Source organism: Argiope bruennichi, chromosome 10, assembly GCF_947563725.1.
Source record: "Argiope bruennichi chromosome 10, qqArgBrue1.1, whole genome shotgun sequence".
Classification (NCBI taxonomy): domain Eukaryota; kingdom Metazoa; phylum Arthropoda; class Arachnida; order Araneae; family Araneidae; genus Argiope; species Argiope bruennichi.
In genome coordinates this window covers 102,839,292-102,863,769 of record NC_079160.1, presented here as the reverse complement: position 1 = coordinate 102,863,769, position 24,478 = coordinate 102,839,292, and the positions used below count along the sequence as shown (strand labels likewise).

The window sequence follows — 24,478 nt, the reverse complement described above, 5'->3', positions numbered from 1 at the left end:
TAATATGTAGCATACCTAATTTTGTATTTTCTAACATGGAATATCCTTTCATTAATCATCATATTAACTTTTGTATTCATAATAATATGAAGATATTGTTGTTTCATTACACAAGAATATCTTGCAGATATTCTTGTTTCGCTTCTATTATAATTAGAAGAATTATTCGAGTAAAATGCACATTAAGATTCATTTTATTGATTTATTTTTTATGTAATATTTTACATGTATTGATGTGTTTTTATTGAAATTCTATAGTTTCAGCATTGTTTATAAATAAATTTTAATTATGACAAATTAATTTTAGAAGAACACTTTTTGAACAAATATTTTCAAAAATAATATTTGAAAAATTTCTTTTTTTTAAACATTATGATTAATTTTCTATTTACAGCTATTTAAGTCTGTAGGCGTTAACAGCAATGTTATGTGTGAAGATACAATTTTAAATTGTTGTGTTTCGTGAAATTATTGTGTTTCTTAAATCTAATTTAAATTAAATTATTTTCTCTTTAAAGGAAAATTTAATAAATATGTAAGAAACAAATCTAAATGAAATTTGATATTTCAAACTTACTGGCTAGTAACATTATAAATCCAATTTCTAAACTTTGTGATACGTTATAATTTATTAATTGTATTTCTATCGTTCAATTAGCGTCAATTTATTTTTACAGAAGTTTCTTTAGTGAAAATGGATACCTTGACCATTTGGTGATTGATAGTAATTTAATGCTATATCGATTTTTTTTCTTTGTATATTTTAACACTCAGAACGTAATTCAGTGCATGTATTACACATAAATTTTTAAAGAAGGATTTTTCAATGCCTGAATGGTATATATTGCGTATATAATTAATAATAAAAATTAAATTATTATAAAACTATATTACTTGTTGAAATATAGTAGGTACATTACAAAAATCAATTTCCGAACTAAAATCATCAAATCGCTCCTGAATACATCCTTCTAGAAGATAACCAAAGTAAATTGAAAAAAAAAACACATTACAAATATTATTTTTTTCAGTTATGAATTACATACCACAAGTTATAAGTATCTCAGTAGGTTGTATCATAAATATCGATATTGAAGATATTAACTTCTCTTAAGGGTGAGTATAATACACTTTTAATGAATCACTTTTGTGCTACATTTTCAACGAGAAATACAATGAAATTTTTTTTAATCATTATATTTGAAATTTTACTAAAAAAAATATCTTTTGAACAAAACTTTCTAGCATTTCAATTTTTTTCAGTTATATTGCAATTATAGCAATTCGTTCATTTTCAATTATAGATAAACCTTTAATAATTATCAAAACTTTTATTACTATTCATTGAATTTATTTAACATTTCTAGGACAGCTGCATATTTTTATTTTACTGTGAAAATAAAATTTTTCAATTATTTTCAATTCTGAGTCATTTTCTTTTTAGAAAATCCATTTCTTTCAATACCTTTCATGGCTGTGATTCTTACAAATGGAAGAGTAACAGACGAAGAGATTGTTAAATAAAAGGAACAACTTCTACCGCCTTAACTCATTCCTTTAACTTTTCTCTAGAGAATAAACCTCTTATCTTTTTCCCTTTTAAACCATTTATGGATGGAATTTTTCTTTCTATTCTGAAGCCATTTCGTTACAATGTTATATTTAGCTTTCATGAAAAGGTTTCTCGCTTGCAATTAGAATTTACTGTAAGATAAAGAAATTCATAAAATGTTTTTACACATTACTTATAACTACTTTTAAGGTTTCTTTTATTTTTATGTTATGTCATTATAATCGAAAAAAAGGGAAGTTATTTCTTTTTTATTCGTTTAAATATAGCTAATTTATGAAAATAAAATGATTCATTATTTGAGTTTCTACTTATTATCTACATTCTGAAAACTTATAAATAAACAGAGTATTATTCAATACACTTAGGTCATAAAGGTCATGGGATAGCAGTATGCAAATATGTATACAGATAACAATAGTATCGTGTACAAAGTGTACAGTCGGACAGTACATTGATAAGGATTTCATTTCTATTGATGTGTAAACATTTCTGACTAGATTATGAACATACGGGTGGAATTAACAGACTTTGAATGCAGAATGGTAGTAGGAGCTAGACGCATGGGACATTCTATTTCGGGAATCTTTACGGAATTCAAAATTCCGAGATCCAAAGTGTCAAGAGATCCTAATTTCAAGTATAATTTGCCACCTTGGACTAAACAATGACCGACAACCTGCACTTAATGATCTAGATCAGCAACATGTGCGTAGAATTATGTGCGTCAGTGTTAACAAATAAGCAACACTGCATGAAATATCTGCAGGTATCAATGTAAGATGTACGAAGGATGTGTTGTAAGGACAGAGGCAAAAATTGGCTTTAATAGGCTGTAGACCTGCAGAAGACCGACTATATAGGCAGAAGACCGACTCGAGTGTCTTTACTAACAGCATGATCTTGCCTGAAATGCCTCTCCAACTCTCGTAACCATATTGGTTTGAATGTAGACTATTGGGGAATCGTGGTGCGATCAAATCAGTCACGATTTCAGTACGCAAGAGCTGATGGTAAATTTCGAGTGTGGCGCAAACTCCACTAAGTCATGAACCCAAGTTGTTAACAAGGCACTGTGCAAGCTGATGGAGGCTCCATAATGATGTGGGCTAATTTTACATGGAATGGACTGGGTCCTCTGATCCAACGTAACCGATCATTGACAAGAAAGGGTTATGTTCAGCTACCTGGGGGCCACTTGGAGCTATTCATGGACTTAATGTACTGTAAGAACAAAGTCATTTTTATGGATTAGAATGCGCCATGTCACCCATCACAAATGTCCACGGTTGGTTAAAAGAACATTCAGGATTATTTCAGCAAATGAATGAGCGATGCCTAGATAACTCTGCGTGAATCCCAACGAACATTATGGGATATAAACGAGAGGCCAGTTCATGCACAAAATTCGACACCACCAACACTTTCGCAATTATAGACGTCTATAGAGACAACATGTTTCAATATTTCTGCAAAGGACTTCTAACGACTTGTTGACTCCGTGCCACATCGAGTAGCTACATTTTGTTGGGGAAAAGGAGGAACGACACTCTATTAGAAAGTATCTCATGTCTTTTGTCCTCTCAGTGTATATGAAATTGTGAACATACAAGCAAGATAAAATAACGAAGTCAAAAATACAGAAAAGTTATACATTCCATTGCTTTCATAACAGCGATATCTTTAAAATTCAAAACAAATTATATTACACTCCGGAATTTATTACAATGCGCATGTAATAGTTAAAGTCGTAAAAACTCAAGCACACAAACAGAGTGCGAGAGAGAGACAAATTCTCCAAAACAATAAAAATAAACAAAATCTAATATTCTTTTTGAAATGGAAAGCTCATAACGGATGTAACAAAATATTGAAAATCTAAAACAGGGATCTCATTTCCAATTGCCGAGATTAAATTTTAATTGAAAGTTCAAATTATGTGTTTCTTGCTTGGGCAAAGCGCATTTTAGCATGTTTGCTGCAGCATGATTTATCAAAGATTCACAACTTCAAATCTGCTATCTAATTAGTTTACATCTAATATCTAATTAGATTAATCTTTCTCTACTTCAGTTTAGCTGTAACAAAAGAAGAGGTAATCTATTTAGTTGATTATTCAAATCACAGGTATAAAACATGCGAAAGTCAGGAAAGGAATTTCTAAAAAATATTTAATCAAAATAGTCCTCACTATCTAATTTACGTAGTTATGCTTTCTGTGAGTTTTCAAATTAGAAACGAAATAAATGGAAGACTTAAGGGTCGTGAGAATTAATTAAATGCATTAAATTACAGTAGCAGTAAATAACAGATCAGACGAAATCCGTGTTTCTAAATCTATTCAATGGCGCCACTAGTTGTTTAGTAGATCTATTTATTTTCATTAAAAATATTAGGTGAAGGATTAATTGCGTTATTTTAGAGAAGTAATCGATGGGTCCCTTGCTTGCAGAATCAGAGAAAATTAATAAAATTAGAATCAGAGGGAAAAAAGAGAAGTGAATATTCGTACCTTCCTGTATAGGTCCAGCTACACAAAGTTCAAGCAAGAACTGTCTCGCTCCGGCCACTACGTGATTGAAAACTTTTGTCTGGGTAGGATTGAAGCAGTTTTTCATATGTTCGTCCACACAACTGACACTTTCTTTTAATTTGCTGAAAAAGAAATCAATTATTGATAACATGGTTTTTTATTATATGAAAATATATAATACAGTAGACTCCCGATTATCCGCGGTGCGGATTATCCGTGCCTGCCGCACAAAGTTTTTTTTTTTTTTTTTTTGACTGATTTTTTCAAAAAGATGCAGTTTTACAGTTATGCGTTTGTAATTACATAATACATTACAGTATTAAAACAGTTCATATGTATTCATTTTTCTGTGTATCCTTGACGCCACTCGTAAATACAAAGCACTTTTCTGTTTTCATTAACAAAATGCATTTTAGGTTAGTTTTGAGTGATATACTAAAATATTAAGCGTTAGTTAAACATTTCCTGCTGTTTATTTTACGTTTTATTGTACATAAAACGATTGTTCAAAGTTGGAATGACTGTTTTCTTTTTTGCTATACCCGTTTTTAGCTTTTTTCGGATTATCCGCGATTTTTGTTATCCGCGGCGGCAGCGCCACCCAATTCCGCGGATAATCGGGAGTGTACTGTATATTACAAGTATTCCTTTCAAAGATAATCCAACATCATCATAGAGAATTCTTATATATATAACAACTGAAATTCAATAAAATTAAATATTTTAAGTGACAATAAAGCTAATAAGGATTCCAAGTGCTTGCATTCGATTAGTTTTTCAATTAATTATTTATTGAATTGGAAAAATAATAATCAGTTCTTCCGTCTCCCACCAGAGAAAAAAAATAAAACAATTTAATGCAGGAATAAAATGTAAAAGAACTAAACATTCTAAAGACTATTAAATAAGTTTATTGTCAAGTAATGAAGAAATCCAGAAATTTACTTTAAAAAACCATAATGTAATACAGCATTAGATAATGAATGCTGCAAATGATCAAGAGTAAAATTAAAGTGAAAACAATTAATGAACATATTTAGTATTGATAACACTTTCTCTATGTTGTTCTTCAAATGTGATTGTATCAAATTTTTGACACATTTAGCGCGTCTATAATAAAATCGTATAATTTGTATTGTTACATTTTGCATCCATTTCATGTTGTTCATATATAAAATATTGCATTTAGTAAAATTATATTGAAACAGAGATTCTCATTTATATATAAAAGAAATCGAAGGCATTATATAGAATGTTGCTTGATTTTTCCAAATATTTCTAATAAGTTTCACAATGAGATTCATTATTTTACCATTTCACTTTTAGAATACTTCCGAGGTGCTACAAGGTTTAGAAGACAGTTATTTTTTCTTTTCCTCATGCAAAAAATAGGGGAATTATTGTAATCGTCAAGAAATTCGATCTCCAGATTTTGAATCTGCAGATTTGATCTGCAGCATCAGATATATAGCATTTTGTACACAGGTTTCACTTCTAAAATATACATTTCAAATTGATAAGCAAATCAATCAAACGGTGACCGTCTCTAACTTTGTATTTTCGCATACATGTAAACGCAGTAACTCATAAACCCAATGACTTAAGTCAATAAAATGTGTTATGTTATCTTATGATGAAAACGGAAACTTCTTCGAATTTGATGTCAGTGAGTCGATAAAACGGTGTCTTATATACATATCCTCATGGAAATGCAGTAAAAATGTTAAATTCACGTTGAAATTTATAACTAATGATCCCCAATGGGTAATAGGGCAAGGTATTCGTGGCTTTACTCAAATACCTCAACTGAATGCAGAAGAAAGATGTCACTTATTAGAAAGTATATTTTTTGAAGAGAATTTTTTATTATGAAATTTTGGTAGGACCATTGCCGCTGTTTTTCTGTGAGTAGATACCACTTTTATAACTTTAGGTATATTCTTTCATCAATAAAATAGGTGTGAAATTAATGCATCATCAGCCTTTACGTTATGGGTTCAGTTATATTAACTTCCTGTTTCAAAGCAATTCTAGGGCTATTTTGGTACAGACTTCATAATTTTGAACCACGGTCAGATTACGATAACGACACCTGAGCTGGAATTTTTGTTTATCCGGATTTTATCCTCTGCCGTACCATTCATGAGATTGTAACAAAACTTTCCACCTTATTGTTTTGAACCTAGAAAATCCATGAATTTCACACGGCCAATTGTATGTTGGTTGTTCACAAGTCGACAGACACGATGGTTTTTCAGTGAATCAGGTCTCGAACCTACAACCCTCCAGCTGCAAAGCCATTACTTTGCCACTAGGCTACCACTGTCTTACGGTATGAGAACTAAACCCTTTTGCATTCTCTACATACTTTAGTGTATAGGGTTGTGATATATTATTCTCTACTGCTTAAGTACATAAGGACCCTTATTATTTTTCTTTGTAGTTATATACAAACATTTTTTACAAAAACTTTAATTAATTCTGGAAAAAGAAATTCAGTCATAAATCAATAAAAAGAAATTCATTTAATTAACATAATCCATTAAACTTAAATATGCATAATTAAGTCATTTTTTTTTCAATGAAATTGCACGAGTTTTAAAATATAAAATTTAATGAACCCTTTTACTTTTTTATATATCTAATGATTTAAAAGGCAAAGTTGAGTATTCATTTTTTAAGAAAACTCTATTTTTCTCAGTTCCCATCTTAAATATTTCTTTTTATTTTTACATTTCAATCACACATTTCTTAATGGAATTACTTTTTCAGCCTATCTAACTGAGTGGATGGATGTGTGATGGGGTGGCCAACGAAAGGTTTTTTAATTATTTTTACATTCGCATTAAATCTTTAGATTAATTACTTATCAATCTACTTAATCTTATTAAATTCGAAAATTTTAGCGAAAATATTTTAAAACTGAATTCAATAGTTGCAATAAGAAAGAAAGGCAGAATTGCTAAATAATTTGAATAATCAATGTAAGATCTTTACTTGAATATTTCTGGTGTGTTAGGTTTTGTTCGTAGAAATTATATTAAATATGTGGGTATACATATTATGTATTGCTATGACCGTTGTGAGTCTTTTTTCTTTGAAAGAAATAACTTTATGCAGATTTATGTATTAATAGCTTTAATTTAGGAATTTCTGATGCTGATAGGATCAATACAAGTACGAGTATCATGATATTTAAAAGATTGTAATTGCCGCATTAAGGAAAGACAGTCGAATCTCCATGGCCGAATGGTCATGGCACTGGTCTCATAATCAAGAGACCGTGGGTTCGAATCCCGCTAGAGACAATGCGATTCAGAGTATATGTAAATATTTAATTCCTTGATTTTATGTTTTCCTTTATTTCATGTTCCAGAAGATACTGGGCATTTCTTTAGTTTACCAGACAAGTGTTCTGGACTTTTCTTACTGTCTCTAGGAAAGTGTTCTGGAACTTTCCCTGCCAGTATAAAAGCAAAAGTTCTGTCAGTCACTGTGTTCTGAGTTCAGAGTTGAGTTAATAAATTGGTTTAGCTCTATTTCTTGTGTGCGTCATTCAGTTCGAAACACAAGTATCTACGTGACAATATTTAAAAGATTTTAAGCATTAGTAATAATTTTTTTTTATCACCAGATTCTTTTATACTTTTTCGTATACAAAGAATAAAGAAACTATAGTAATTGTCAAAAAATTCGGACTCGAGATTTTGACGAATCTTCACGGTTTAGGTTTTGCTGGGTTCGAAAACCCCATTTTTAGAAAATGTCTGTCTGCCTCTGACAAAGATAGAAAAAAAATCCAACAGATTATTAAATTCTGTATATGATCTTTACATCAACTTCGCAGATTTCTGTTCGATTTTGAACAAAATCGTCGCAAAAGAAGTCTGTATATCCGGTTTTTCAAGTACAATTTAACATAACTGCAAAATGAAGAAAGCGAAGTAGAGTTAGGCACACAGATTTTACATTTATCAAGTTTTATCCAATAAATGGTTGACCGTTTATAGCTCTGTACTTTTAGAAGAATGTAAATGCGATAGTTGAAAAACACAAAGACTTAAAAATATGGAATTTAGCATTCGATTTTGTAATTGAAGTTGTACTTCTGTGTCAAATTATGGTTTCGCTTGTAAAAAAATGGGTTTGAAACACAATATCATTTCTGTTGGAGAATATGTCAGAAAGTTTTGAAGCGACCATTGAAATCACATATTGGTTAATTTATAAGATATTTATCTTTTTTTTAGAATTGAAAGAAGGGAATAAAATCCTCAATACAAATCGATTTGTGTTATTACCAAATGGTTGCTGTAGTAAAATACAGTCTAAAATTATATTGATAATAGTTTATCATATTTTATTTACATTTTAACAATTAATAATATTTAATGTCTTATTTCTCTATAAAATTCAATGATTCATAAATAATATTAAGCAAAGCACGATTTTATCTTTTAAATTCGAAATTGTTAGACATATTTTGACAGCACATTTATATAATTAAAAAAAACCGTTCCTATTTATAAGATATATAGGAATAATCTATGTTTTTTTTTTTTTCTTAATGAGCTTGGAGACTTATTATGAGGCATTTTACATATTTAACCTATTTAAAGTTTTTTTTGTAAAATATCATCATATCGTTAATCGAAACATTAAATTATTTTTTCTCTGCAGTTGATCAACATGTTCATTCTCTTCCCCAAAAGTTTGTTGTAAAATTAGTATATAAAATAGAGATCTCATGCTTTATGGAAATTTAAGCATGTCACCTATCTCATTATTAATAGTATGGATTTAGTTTAGTTTAGTTATATTAACGTCCCTTTGTAACGCAACACTAGGGCTATTTTGGAACGGACCCCGTAATTTTGAACCTTGGTCAGATGATGAGAACGACACCTGAGCTGGCACCCCTTCTCCACACCACACCAGCTAGAGGACGGTTGGCCCTGACCAATTTAATGTGCAACAAACCCCTTTACATGACGGTTCTTCGGTGGAATCGGGTCTCGAACCTAAAACCCTATGGCTCACGAAACGAGTCCAGGCCCCCGCGGTTCTTATTAATAGTAGGGGGAGAATAAAAGTGTTTTTTCTGATTGAGTAATATCTTTGTTCGAAGGGACCTGGAAAGATGACAATAATATGTTATAATAATGATTTTATGGGATATTTCTATTTTCTCCTAGAAACGATTAATTTTGAAATTTATTTAATTAAATATTAAAGCGATATCTTCAACATTTTTTTTCCGAGATAACTATTGGAAATGTAATTTCGCCGAACTCGTTATTAGATATTTTTAAAATTTAAAAAAGCATGCTTTAATGACGATAATATACTTGTCGTATCATTTTTTCAAATAAATTCGGATCAAGTTATCAATATTTATTGCTCAATATTAATTTAATAGCTCAATTTTTATCAATATTAATTTAACAATATAACGATTTTGTAAAATAATCAAATATACGAACAGAAAGTGTACATTAGAATCGTAGTATATTAAATAAATTTAATTCTGTGAATAACATGAAATATCTCTTAATTTATTTTATTTTATTTTATTTATAATTATATAATTCGTTATTTCAACTTCAAAAAGCCATATTAAGAACATATTTTCCCAAAGCAGTATCATACAAAAACAGGAATAATAAGACATTGCTAACTGATGAGGCACAACCTTAATCTACACCCAGTCAACATTGTCTCGCGAACCAGTCTATTTAATAACAGAATGGAACAACAAGTCATAAATTTTCGTTAACAAGATAAGGTACGGCCAAAAAGAAAGGCTCCATCATTTATTTTCATAGGTGGTCCTTTCCTTTATTTTGATCCGTAACATGGATTTTTGATGGAGACAAGTCATCGGAGAGTGAAAAAAATTTCCAAAAACATGAAAAAAATATTGTTTTTGTGACAAAAGAAATAGGACGGGAAAGGGATGATAACGAAACTCAAAAATGCCATCCTCCGCTTTGTAATAACTCTCCAGGGCCAACAATCCATCAATTCGTTTCGATGCCTCCTACCATCACGTGATTTATGAGACAATCTCAACAATCGATAGAAAAAATGTTTTCTCTATTTTTCATTTTATTTTCTCATTTCGTGGCAACATGTATTTCAACGGCGAGGAAGACAGCAGCCTTGTGGCTATGATGGATGGCATCATTCCGGTGACTGTCATCGGCCAATGACGGCTCGTTTACCTTCTGATCAACGGGAATTGGCGACTTTTTTGTACTTTTGGTGTTTGAAAATTACGTCTTGTTTCTTGGCTATTTTTTGCCAACTTCTATAGAAGCCTTATTTCTTTTGACGGTTTAGAAGAGCGGATTAAGCCAGGAAAACCGCCCATCAATTGAGACTAAAAATATATGGCTACATGTTTCCGCAAATGATTGGAGATAGTTTGTTGTTTGTTCGGTGATGACATGGAATAGATTGAATTCAGAAAAAGTGCTTCGCTTTGTTTATTTTGGAGAACATCATCTGTCAGTCAAAAAAATATTACTATACGATGTCAATCTTATTTGAAAATATTATGTCTATTTTAAAGGTCCTACAACATGTGGGATTTCTATTGTGATATTCATATTCGAATGTTTTTTGAAATAAGTACAGTTAGCATATGAATTCGAAAATAAATTATAATTAAAAAATCTTTTATACATGATTTAATCTAGCACAATAGAATTTAAAAATATCATGTGCAAAAGTTAAAATGCTTTCAAATGCTTTTTTAAATGCTTTTTTTGTAATTTAATTCATTTTATAATTTAATTTACAATACCATAATGTATATAATACTATACCCATTATATAATAAAATATTACTATATAATAAACTACTCTTGATTTGTTGTTTCAAAATTAAGTATTACTGTGACTTATTTCGACAAATAATCAACAGCACTAATATAATTGAATAATTTATCATTCAGTTTTTATATATTAATTCAATTATATATTTCAGCTAACATCAGTATAGTCTTCCAGAATATGTCTGGTTTAGTAGTGAGTTATATAATATAGAAAGGAAATTCCAATTACTTGTACTATAAGTATATTATTTCAGGTATTATTGTTTGATTGTTCGAGTGAATTAACAATGTATAAATATATTGTTGCTACTGAATTCTTTCATATTTTTATTGTGACCATAACATTATGAACACAGATTTTCATCTTTCACATTTCCTCTTTCTATTCTCGTCACCCTCTTTCTACTCTCGTCATCACATTTCCTCTTTCTACTCTCGTTATCGCATTCCCTCTTTCTACTCTCGTCAACGCATTCCCTCTTTCTACTCTCGTCATCCACTTTCTACTATCGTCATCACATTTTTCTCTTTCTACTCTCGTCATCGAAGTTTATTCGAAATTGCTGTAATCACTAGATTCTTATGTGTCTGTTAAATTTTTACAATCACAATGTATTTAGCTTCATTTCTTTCATATGTTCACATTTTGATGGTCATATTATTTCCGTTTTAACGCCTATATTCAAAGATGTTACTTTCTGTTGACTTCTTTTTCATCGATGTTCAAAGATGTCATCTTCTTACAGTTATTAATTTTTTACCTACATTCAAAGATCCTGCTTTACATGTTTTCTATTTTTCTATATGTTCATAAATACTACTTTTTTATGTTATTTTCTAATGCCTATTATTAACATGTGAGAACATGAAATTGTTTTGCTTTAGGGTATTTGAAGCCACAAATGCACGTTCAGAAAATTGGCTATTTATCGCTTTTGAGGTATCAATTTTTCGTTTTTAGTATTATTAGAAAAATGATAAGTAGGGTTATTTTTCGGCAACTTATCGAACCAAGTTGTAAAAAAAAGTTACAACTTGGTGCGAGTAACCGCCATATACCCGATTCTCCTGTATATCCAATAAAAGGCAGTGTCTTAAGAAGTTATCGCCTGAAGAAGCATTGGAAGAAAATGGGAATTAAAGTTATACAGCGAGGGGGTATCGAAAGTTAAAACTGATAAATTACTTAAATTTATTAAGACAAAAAATGACATAAAATAATAATGTTCTCACTTGATAATATGAAATTTGCGATGACATTTTTTTTTCTTTTATCCAAAAGTATTGTATTTATATGAGCTCAGTTTTTCTTTATATTAAAATATGTTTACTTTTTTTATCACCTCTGTTCTTTGTCCGTATTCAAAGATGTCATAATCTCTATTTTTCTTCCAGAGAGATTTAAAGATTGTATCTTTAATTCAAATCACTTTAAATTTTAGAGTGGTTAAGAACAATTGCATATAACAAATATCTCACCTGCAGAGTGCTAGAAGCTCGGCCCTTGTCGTCACGAACAGCAGGTCATTGCTCTGAGTGACGGACTGTAGCAACTCCAGGCAACCATGCAACTCCTGAAGAGTACACACTTCTCCCAGCGACACGACTGAAAAGAAAGGAAAAAAAATTATTAATTAATTAATCTAATGAAATAACAATACATGTTCCATTTTATAACAAAAAAGTGAATTGAGATAAATTTATATACAATCGATATTTTTCTTGGAAGTACTCTATAACAGTTTGCAAACAATCCAATATTTTCTTACTATATTACATTCTGGTCCCCCATACCCTACCTGTCCCAATCTGGGAATAATCTAGGATTTTCCAATGGAGAAACTGAGATCTTGCCAGTATTCTCAAAATGACTTTCATGTGAAGAAAAGAAAGTAGTCAGAAAGCAGAATGTATCATCAAACTGTTTCTTTTACAGCTTTCTATCTGGGAAGAATGAATTTAAAACTATTTCATTAATCTGAGAAGAGAAAATGTGTGAATTGTCCAGAAAGTTATTGACAAAATTGCTTTTATTCGGAAGGGGAGATAAAAAAAAAGATATACGAGTGTGGATTATCAAACCAATTATATTTTTGAACAGAAAATGATATTATTAATTACAACAAATTTGATAAGAACAGATTTTGAAACAAAATTGCAATATATTAATTTTTCAGAAGGTAAAATCAAATTATCTACTTTATTACTGTGATATAAGAAATATCAATTTCCTGCTCAATGCTGCTGCTTCAGCAGCGTGGGAAGAGATAAAAATCCTTAATACTTAGAAAATTCTTTTAAAGATACCTAAATTTCCCTTTCCTAAGTTTACACGGGTAAAAGAAATCCTGATCAAAATCTCATTGTAAAATCACTCAATGGAAAATGTTGGTCTTTTTATACTTCTATCGCAATGTAAATGGACGTCAGTTTATCATCGTTTCTTGTATGTAAAATGTATTTCGTAGTAAAATAAATTTCAAAGATTTCTTTTATTTGGCTACGCAACTGCTAATATATATATATATATATATATATATATATATATATATATATATATATATATATATATATATATATATATATATATATATATATATATATATATATATATATATATATATATATATATATATATATATATTACTGACATTATTTTATATTCTTTTTGTAGTTGGCTTAAAACAGATGAAAAAAAATCAGAAAAATTCTTGAAAATTCAATAAAATGTATACTTTATATTTGCTAGAATGAACGTTAACTAAACCTATAAACTTTAGATTTCTTTTAAGATGCGATCTGGAAAATATCCAAAAAAAATTGCAACCCATTCACTATAAAATTCATACTCCCATCTCGAAAATAGCCACATTTTATTTATTTATTTTTCATAGATCATTGCGAGACTTATTTCTTAAAAGCATTGAATGCTACATTTATGTTACTTTGAAGCACATAAAAACCAGAAATTGTTTGTTTAAAATAAATTATTCTTTTGTATTTACTGTTTTTATAGAGTTCTTTTTCAGCAAGGCAATAACAAAAGTTATTCGATTTGAATAAAAAGCAACTATTAATCTTTTTTTTTCATATTTTTTTAGTACAATTAATAACGACGTGAAACGTTGTTTTTAAAAGTGAATTAATTGCGCATATCGCTTTTTTTTGCAAAAAAAACTTTTTACTGATTTTTAAATCTCGTTTATATTAATTTACAGCTTTCAATCTCCTTGTTAGAGTACTAAATCTTCCATAATTTTTGTAAAATCATAGTTGATTTCTTTGATGGCATTTTTTTTTTTTTATTTCGGTGTTGTGTTATTTTAAATATAATACAGGTACAAATTTGATTTACTGTTAAACCAACTTTTCCTGCTTTGGGAATAGTAAATATGGTTATTCTTATAAAATTATTTTATTTATATATGTGTTTTGAGCTTAATTTTTTTGCATTATTTAATAATTATTTAATCTTATGTTTTATTGAATAATGAGAAAACATATTCATTCTGAATGAAAAATTATGTATTATTATTATTCCTGAATTCATCTATGGTAATTATGTGAAATGTCAGCTCTACGTTTCTTCTGACATCGGATATCTATAAGCTCTTATGTTAAAAATTGATCGCAACTTTATAGGTATATTTATGAATTTGTAATAGTTCTTCCCGGAACAAATAGAATCTTGATAAAGAAGATAGCTTTATAGATATAGTAATAGCTGTTGAAACGGATGTCGAGTCTTTGGCGGTGAACTTAGTGAACATTTGGCGACAAAATTAAACAGGCTGAAACTGCTGGAGGTTTGGCGAGGTTTTCATTAGAAGTGGAGATACAGTAATCTTCTGGGACATTCGATGTGCTTCTTTAAAATTATATAAAGCCGGGTGACAAGGCTATAAAGAATCAGTTGTACTCGATTATATAGATAATTAATTAGTTGAGTAGGGTTCAAACGTGTAATTGAGTGAAGACCTTTTTGGAATGTTGTACTACAATGAGTTCTCATAGTGCGCTTTATTTTGTTAGTTCATTTATTTTACATTTTTTGTGTGTATGCGTAATTTTTTGAGATGAACATCTCCTAAATACTTAGCATCTGATTTCAATATTTATAACAGCTAAATTGCATAGGTATATCAAAGCAGCTTATATATACGTCTTTCTTTTCCACATTATATTCCGAACCCACATCTTCGTAGGCTTCAAAAGCTTACGTTTCGAGCATTCAAAACTTCTTCTGATGTACACTGACTTGTTCCCATTGTCCATAAGTCGACAGTAATAATGTCCGATGTCGTTCTGAAGAAAAATGTATAAATTGCACACTTCCTATTCTTGAAAATGTTTAACCTGCCAGTTTCAAAAAGAAATCAGAAGTACAAAAAAAATGCAGATATTTTATGTCAAGGCTTACTTTAAAGCTAGTAATATTATAAATCCCGATACGCCATAGCTCAGACCCAAGTTATTCAAATAAAGCCTTCCGACATACCAAAAGATTAATCTAAATTGAAAACTCCGCTTCCAGTTAATAAACCGTTGTTAGTTCCTGATGTGTTCTCTCATAATTCATCCACTGTTCAGTTAGAAAAACACAATTTCAAACCACCTATTATGATCTTTCAGTTTCAATGAAATTGTTTGGAATATCTGTTTCATTAAAATAGTTGATAATAAAAATACATTTAAAAAACTGCATTACTCTACAACTGATAAATGATCAATCTAATGCAGGAAATTCTGAGCTTTTGGAAAAATCTCATTTACAGATTTAGACTTCAGAAAAAAGAAAATCGATGAAGATTTCATTCTAAATCGAATTTTCAAAAATAATCAAGAAACCAAATCGACACATGCTAACTTCGAAACCATGCCAATAAACTATATAGAAATAAAAAAGAATGAAATTGAATTATTTGCAACTGAAGATGCCAATAATTGTGACCCGAATGAAACAACTTAAGAGAGAACTCTTGAAGTTGAAGAGCAGGAATCTAATATAAATAAAGTCCTATCTACCCTGAGAAAAAATAAAACATAGTTTCATTTCTATAAGCAAATTTTAAAACCTTTTATCGAAATAATTAAATACCCTGTCGATGATAAGTACTTCAAAATTACTAAATCAAAAGCTTCCAAAGAATTCTCCCCTTTCTTTAGTATGAATATTATTATTTTTTTTTCATTCGTTTATTTTTATTTCACTAAAACACTTATTTTTAATTTTGATTTACATTTCCCGATATTTTGGAGAAAATGCATTTTCTTGTTTTCAACGGTACTAACTATATTCAACTATATCTAACTATATTCAACTATATAACGGTACTAACTGTAAATGTTTTAGAATGTCAACACGTAACATTTATTTACTACCCTATACTTAGACATCAATCATATGTTTGATGCAGTATGGACAAATTTGGCTTTTTCGTCATTAAATCGTAAAATCCAATGTAATCCACCGAAATCAACAACATACAGGGTGTTTATAAAGTCCCGGACCCATTTTGATGTTTAATAACTTGTAAAATAATAAAGATATAAACAAACTTTTGGCATTTATTGAGGGAATAACTCATATATTTTCCTTTTCAGGTTTGAATATTTTTACTTTTGTAAATATCGTCTGCACGTGTGGTTATTTTCAGATAATTTCATTTTCCAGTCTAAATATCTGTACTTTTCTAAATATCGTCTACTTATTAATTGCATTTTTCTCTCTTTTGTTTTTGGCAACTATTGCAATGTTATGTTTACTTTTGATGTGTTTGTTCTATGTAGTACTTTTGTATGTGACGTTTCATTCTAGCGGATATTAAGGAGAATGCATACACCACAAGAGAAAGCACAGATTTTATGGTGGTTCATAGAAATGAAATCGATAGTGCAAGCACAGAGAAATTTCAGAAGAATTTACCAAAAAGATCCTCCATCCAAAAACAGCATCTTGCGGTGGAAAAAGAATTTTCTAGAAATTGGAAGTATCGAAGATAAAAAACGTTCCAGACGTCCTTGCACAAGTGATTTTGATGTTGAGCGTGTCAGAGAGACATTTTTACACAATCCTAGAATATCTGTGAGATCAGCGGCAACAGAATTGGATATCCCAATTTCGACGGTGTACAAGGTTATTAAGAAAAAATTAAGACTGCATGCATACAAAGTTCAAATTGTTCAAGTTTTGGAACCGAACGATAGGCCTAGGAGGATGGCCTTTGCAACAGATATGCTAAGGAGGATAGAAGATTCTGCTGATTTTCTGAAGAGCATAATGTTCTCCGATGAAGCATCCTTTCATGTTTCTGGCATTGTTAATCGCCATAAAGTGCGCAAATGGCTCTGTGGATGCCGACATGCTTGTCGCGACCTGGCGTGAAATTGACTATCGACTTGATATTCTCCGTGCGACGAAGGGGGCACACGTGGAAGTTCATTGACAAGGGTCATGAAACTTTTTGAGTCTATTTAACCATTTATGTTATTAATTTAAATCTATCTTTATTATTTTATGAGTTATTAAACATCAAAATGGGTCTGGGACTTTATAAACACCCTGTATTAGCAGAAAAAAATTCACTATCACTTTAAACGCTAGGTCTGAGTGAGAATTTTTTATGTTCAGCCCATGGTATCCAGTTTCATCAGTATAATGACTCTAGATATGCGCTAAGTACGATAAGACAACATTTAATATAATGTATATTGGATATTTCTTATATATATATTGTAAATTGTACATTGTATTTTCTTAGAGACGTGTTCTGTTTAATTTAGTGCATGTGGTTATTTTACAGTTAATATTCATTATAATTATTTGAAATACAAATAATATTCAAATTCACTCATTTAGATTTCCAAATTACTTAAATTTTTTTAACAGAAGAATTTAATATTTTGTACTGGGGCTTCTGAAACACAAAGTATGCTGTTAATCATATGTGACTACCGTGACCTGGACAAAAAGTACGTTGTCAGTCACATATAATTCACATGCTTCGAAAGATAAATATAGAGTCAGGCCCCAATGATTGATTTTGGCTAAATATAAAGTTACCAGCAACGAGATATCGAATAGAAAGCATAGTGGCAGCTTAACATGTTAAATAAAAAACATATAACAATAGCCAAAACGTTACAGCCGTCACTATAAAACCAATACCATTTGAATATCAGCTCTGCAGTAAGATAATTCCTTGGCTGATGCAGCCACCATGGCATTGTTTGGAATTTTGTGAAATGATCTCGACTCGTAATAGAGATATTGTCAAAAGTTTTTCATTTTCCAGAATCTTTATTTTTAATGCCAGGATTGAAATGTTCTTTCCAGGATTCTTTCGTCGCCAAAGTTGAAATCACTGATATGACATCTATTAAATATATATCTTTTATTTTTATAATAACTGAAGCACTCAGAAAAAAAATATCTCAGATTTTGGACTATATCAAACTTTATACGAATTTTCAAATTTGTTACTCTATTTGATAAAGAAAATAATGAAGTATATCTAGCCTCTAAAATTAATGTCAGATGAAAGATGTTAACACGATTATGAACAAGTCATTGAGAAATTATCATTAAAACTCTCACAAATACATGCTCTTTCCCTTCTGAGCTGTACAAAATAAAAGTCAATTTTTAAATTCAGTTTTTATTCACAGATAGAAAATGAATACCATTGCTTTCATCACAGTTTCAGGATATGAAACTGTTTTTTTTTAAACACGAAGAAATACAAACAAATAAACCAGTGTAGTACAAAAATAAATATCATTTTCTTTCACAGGTAGAAAATGAATATTAATAGTTTTCTTTCAACATTCTGGATAACCACTGTGATAATTTTTGAAAATATGAAGAAATTTAACATTGTCATTCTTTATATTTATGAACAAACTACAATATGGTTGATAGATATGATAATAAAATATGTCAAACTAGAAATTCTTAACAGGTCAGATGAAAGATTTCATTTGTCAATTGCATAGGTAATATTCATATGTATATCAAGACATTCTTCTGAATTTAAAATTAAACTACTAAAGTACTACGAACAATCTTGATTTTCAAACGGAAGGAACTCAAAATTTATACTTTTTCGAAGCTTTCTGGATATCAAAGTAGACTATTCGTGCAGAGGTGAAGAAACTGAAAGTTTTAGAAGTTTAGCATATAGATTGAAGTGAAGCAGCGAATGTTTCCTAGAAATGTATCTGGTATGGAATTCCATTGAAATCTTTGAATATTCTCAAAGGAAAAGTCTGCAAATGTAACGTCTCTCCAAGTTTAAGGAAATCTCTGTTCTTACTGAAGTAATATTTCGAAACCGAATTAAATTTCCTTGATCGATTTTTGAGAAAATAAAATTTCCTTAATGTAATCCAATTCAGGAAGTCATGATATTGGTATTTTTATATATTATATATTTTATTATCCGGTTGTTTTGTTTTTTTAATTAATTCATTTTTAGAACAGCTGTTGAAAAGAAGAGATTTCATGATCTTTATTTTCTAGTAATAATAATTAATTGTGCAAAATGACTTTGCATTAAATTTTCCGAATAATAAGCTCTACAAAATTTTAAAATTATTACATGGTACTAAAGAAATTGTTGTCTTCGTAAAATAACTGATATACATAATTGAAAAATTACACAGTAGTTTGTTTTCAAAGACTTTTCAATGAAAAATGAAATATTTATCCACATTGTCGTTAACAATCTGCCATAGATTTTGAATTTTAAAATTTCGAAGCATTTATCTGCTGTTAATGAGAGTACAGTAATTCTATAAAATACAGTAAGTAGCACACATAGTTTTGCACTTAATAGTTAAAAATAAAATGATAGGCAATATATAATATTAACATTTTTTTATTTTTAATTATTTTATTATTATTAATATTATTTACTTTTCGACATAACTGCAACTCATATCGAGGAATTCCATTTTAAAAATCTGGTCATTCAGAATACTGTCAGCCCGTATAAGACCTTCACATTTCTGATCACCGATGAATGATTTAATACGCCCTAATAATGAAAATCTGAAGGTGTCAAGTTCGGATTGTTTTGTGAGTGCGTCATTAATTCTAAATCCATTTTGCACGAATGGTTGCTGAAATTGAAATGATTTGCAAAGAAAGTTTTGGGACATCCACCATTCCAATGTGACCTAGCATCCTCATATTTTCATCTGTTTGGATCCATGAAGATGTTAATTGACGTTCAGAAGTTTGACTTTGCTAACGACATGGGGCTGATGGCGGTTTAAGGGACTAGTATTTTCAAACCAATCAATATACATATATATATATATATATATATATATATATATATATATATATATATATATATATATATATATATATATATATATATATTGTTACAAATCTGTAATTTTGCTACCCGGCCCGAATAGTGTCATCGTAAGAAAGACAATTGTACGATCTGTCCTGTGCATGTTGAGTGGATGCCGCGTCAATAACCTCGGAGCTTGGCGACCGTTTGGCGAGTTGGCGATGAATTTGGCGAGTTTGGCGACTAAATGGATACTACTGGAAAGTTCGAGAACTTTCACGATCCATCCACTAAGACCCAAGATACAGCCAGGTACGCCCTGATTGTTCAGAAGATTCTAGCCCCGCCTCCCGGAGCTATAAAAGACAGACCTCTGAAGCTGGAGAGGAAGTCGTCGTGTGGATCGTAAAAAGAGGCGGTGTGTGGTGAGAGTCGGAGTCGCCGACACGTAGAGGTCTGAGAGGATCAGACAGCAAGCAAGCTGCTGAACTATTAGAGATTAAATGCGCTGCGTCATTACGATTTCTTGGCGGTATTTGGTAGTAGAAGAAAAAAATTTTGTAACAATATATATATATATAAATATTATTGAGTTTAAAGTTATGTGCATTACCTATTGATACCCTCTAGCGTTTTAACTGTTCTATTCTTTGCAATAATGTTCACATGGTGTCTTTTCGTACTAAATAGGTAATGTCCAACATGTTTGTGTATCACTTTTTTTCCCTATCTCATTTTGTTTGGGGAATAGGGATGTTTTCTCCGCAGTTTCTCACCATATGGCCCCATGCGGTTTCATTCAGTATCGCATGCCGACTTTATTATATTTAGACACCACTTTTATGAATAGCACAGTAGCCGTTCTGAATAAAGACAAAGGACTTTAGTGGAATACTGTATGTATAATAATCAAAAGAGATGTAAATTTAAAAAAAATAATGTAGTTTTTCTGTTTTTCGCATTTTAATTCTTCAAAAAGATTTTGTTGAGGGTATCATAAAAGTTCTATAATTCATAAAATATTTCATTGACTAATGCGATCAAATTAATGCTTTCTCCACAATATTAAAATTTACTTGGGAAAGGGATAGTCGGATATTTTTTTGATATAGGTAATCAAGGTAAACCGAATCATTGAAGAAACAACACTAACATGACGAAGAAAACATAATTTCCAATTTTGCCTACATTATTTTCAGGAGAGCTATATTTGGAACTAATTTTACGATTTTTAGTCTCGGGAAGAGGACAATTAAAACGCTATCTTATGTTACGTTTCACGTCATAACAGCAATAGGACACTTGATAATGACGATTGATATAACTTGCGCTAGATCCAAAACTGCTGTGAATCTACTGGAAGAAAAAAAGAGTGGAAATGGAATCAGAATCAGGAAAAAATATCATGAGGGAAACTAGAATTCTACACCATACTGAATCCACTGGAGCGCATCACAGCCACACAACCAAAAAGATTTGAACTGCCTTAAATGGAAATTTTCTTTTGTGGCTGTGGCTTAGATTCTATGGTTTGTAACCATTAAAACAACCGATAATCATTATAAACAAATCGAAACAATCCCATATGTATGGACATAAAGTTTTGGTTTGTAGGCTCAGATATCGCCCTTGTCATCTGATGAGAGTTCAAAAGTTAAAATAAATAAATAAAGTAATGCACATGGGGAATTTCCATAGAATTGAATTTGATTTGTGATTAAAATAGATATTATTACCTGTTAATGTATAAAATATCTTATTTAATGTGTTATATATCTTAATGTATCATCTAAATCATATAAAAACACAGATGAAGTTTATTATTTATCAATCATTAAGAACAACAAGGACTTCGTCTGAACACTCATCATGAATGTTTTTAATCATATTAACTCGTAACATATATTTATTCATTACTTAACCCTGCCCTTATTTTATCGCTCATAAAATTAATCTCAAAGCAGATTTTCATTTTACCATTTTGTTATAAGCAGTTCTTTTCCTTTTTTCACTTTCCAGACTAAATAAAAAAAGAGTTTCATCGAAAAGTATCACCTACTCTTTCGTAACGTGGAATTTACATCGGCTTTATAAGAATCAAAATTTAATCAGAAGAGCAGGCCGGGAAAAAGAGTTTATATATACTCCCTTTGAAAGAAATACTCCAAAACGTTCCAAAGAATTCTAAGTAAAACAGCTTAGGGATAATTGAAGCGGAAATCCTTCACAATGAAATCAACCCATGTAGAAAATTCTTCTTTCTTCTCGGTTATAATACCGCAACATCTAGGATTATTTGTGCCTTTTTTCCTTTCAATGATAGAATTCTCTTATTTCACAGACTTCATAACATGCAATGTGAAAACGAAAGCAGTTTCTTCCTTTTTATGGGACTATTTTTTCAGTAAAAGTTTCCCACGGTTCAAGTTAACGCTTAAAGCTGCTTATTGTTTGAGGATTATATTTGTTATACATACATTTATAAACTATTGTGAGTCGTCTCCTCAACTCTTTCTAGCAGTCTCTGTGATAAACTTGTCATGTCAGAGATTGGCGCATAATAGTTACGAAACATTAACATTTGGCGTGAATGTAACCTTTTTACTTAATAATAGCGTCATCCTTGGCGAGTTATTTGGTGATTAATTCGTAGCACATGTTAATAGTATCCTAAAACTTAATTAGGATTTTAAACACCTTTCTTTTAACCGATTGAAAGAAAAAATTGACAAAAAACTACACTTGTAGTCACTAAATCACACACGAAATTTGTTATATCTAAGTCATTGCGTTTTTGGATTATTAAATTTGTATGCTTCTGAAAGAAGCAATCCCTTATTTCATATGGTTAAAAATTTGACTGGTGTCCTCATTATAGGTGAGGATTTTGAGTATCTGTCTAGCTCTGTTCGTTTTGTAATTATCATGTTAACGTATATTCGATCAGCCAGATTTCCTTTAAATAGATTTTAAACAAAAGCTGGTAGAAATATGCAAATCTCATGTAAAGACCATATACCAAATTTTAACTATGAGCTCAAAAAGTGTTTTCGTTAGCTTTGTCATAGATAGACAGATATTTTCTAAAAATAACTTTCTCGAATTCAGGGAGATTTAAAACTTGGAGATTCATCAAAAGCTAGAGGTCAAATTTTTTGATGATTACTATACTTTCTCTATACTACGTATAGGAGAAAAGAAAAGAAGAAAAATAGGCAGATTTCTGCATATAAAGCGAGAACAACTTAAGTGTCAACTTGTGTATTTTAATGTATTTTTGAGACGTTTCCTGAGCCTTAATTATTGAAATTAATGGTCTTCATGATTAATGGATGAATTTTTCTCTCCAAGGGAAATGGTAAGATGCTTACGGATGAAGACATTTAAACAAAAATGTTTTTTTCTTACCTTGTTTTCCGAGAAAATGCAGGCATATATCTGGAGAGATGTGGAAATCTACACATTAGTACTAGGTGTTTATGGTACATAGTAATATCATTTTTGCAAATTTTTAGAATATCTATCAAAATTCTAGTAAATATTTCTTGCTTTTATTTAATAAAGGAAATATAAATATCCTTTAATAAGAATTATGCTTTTTTCCATGAAATAGCTTTCCAGAAATAAATGATTTGAAATATGCCATGAAAAGGGATTTTTTTTAAAATTATACAAATGCATATAAATAATAATATATAAATCTTTAACAGATTAAGGAATTTTAAATATTTTTGTATATCTATTCTTTTACTATAAAATTTCTTTAACATTTATCCTACTATCTTCCTACTATGTAAATTTAGCATATCTTTACTAATTAGCTTGATACACATAGTATTTTTATTAATTTTCAAGATACACTAAAATACCAAAAAGTAAAGAGTAAAAGCTATTTGTATATTGATATAATAAATGCCTGCATATTTACTGCTATTAAAATGTTGCTATTAAATGTTTTATTAAATGCGACCTTCTACAAAACTATCCCCCACAAATTACATAAGACATTTAGTGCTATATGAGTATTACTGTGCTCATATTATTTTTATTAAATAACTTGCTATACATAGCATTTTATTCACGCTCAAGATATTAAATACCAAAAATTAATGCATAAGCTCTTTCTAAATTGATATAATAATGATTTGCATATACATTGCTATTAAAAATTTGGGACAATTAAATGCGATCTTCTACAACACTTTCCTCTACTAATTACATAAGAAGTAGT

The 24,478-nt window shown here is 30.0% G+C and overlaps 1 protein-coding gene across 1 annotated transcript in view; it reads right to left on the bottom strand.

The window, feature by feature from the left end:
• LOC129988818 (uncharacterized) overlaps positions 1 to 24,478 on the bottom strand; it is a 70,497-nt gene that overhangs the window by 9,259 nt on the left and 36,760 nt on the right. Inside the window, exons 2-3 of the mRNA XM_056097089.1 lie at positions 12,422 to 12,548; positions 4,083 to 4,225 (exon numbers count right to left, since the gene is read on the bottom strand). Coding sequence (XP_055953064.1) covers positions 4,083 to 4,225; positions 12,422 to 12,548 — 270 coding nt within the window. The remainder of the gene's footprint in view (positions 1 to 4,082; positions 4,226 to 12,421; positions 12,549 to 24,478) is intronic.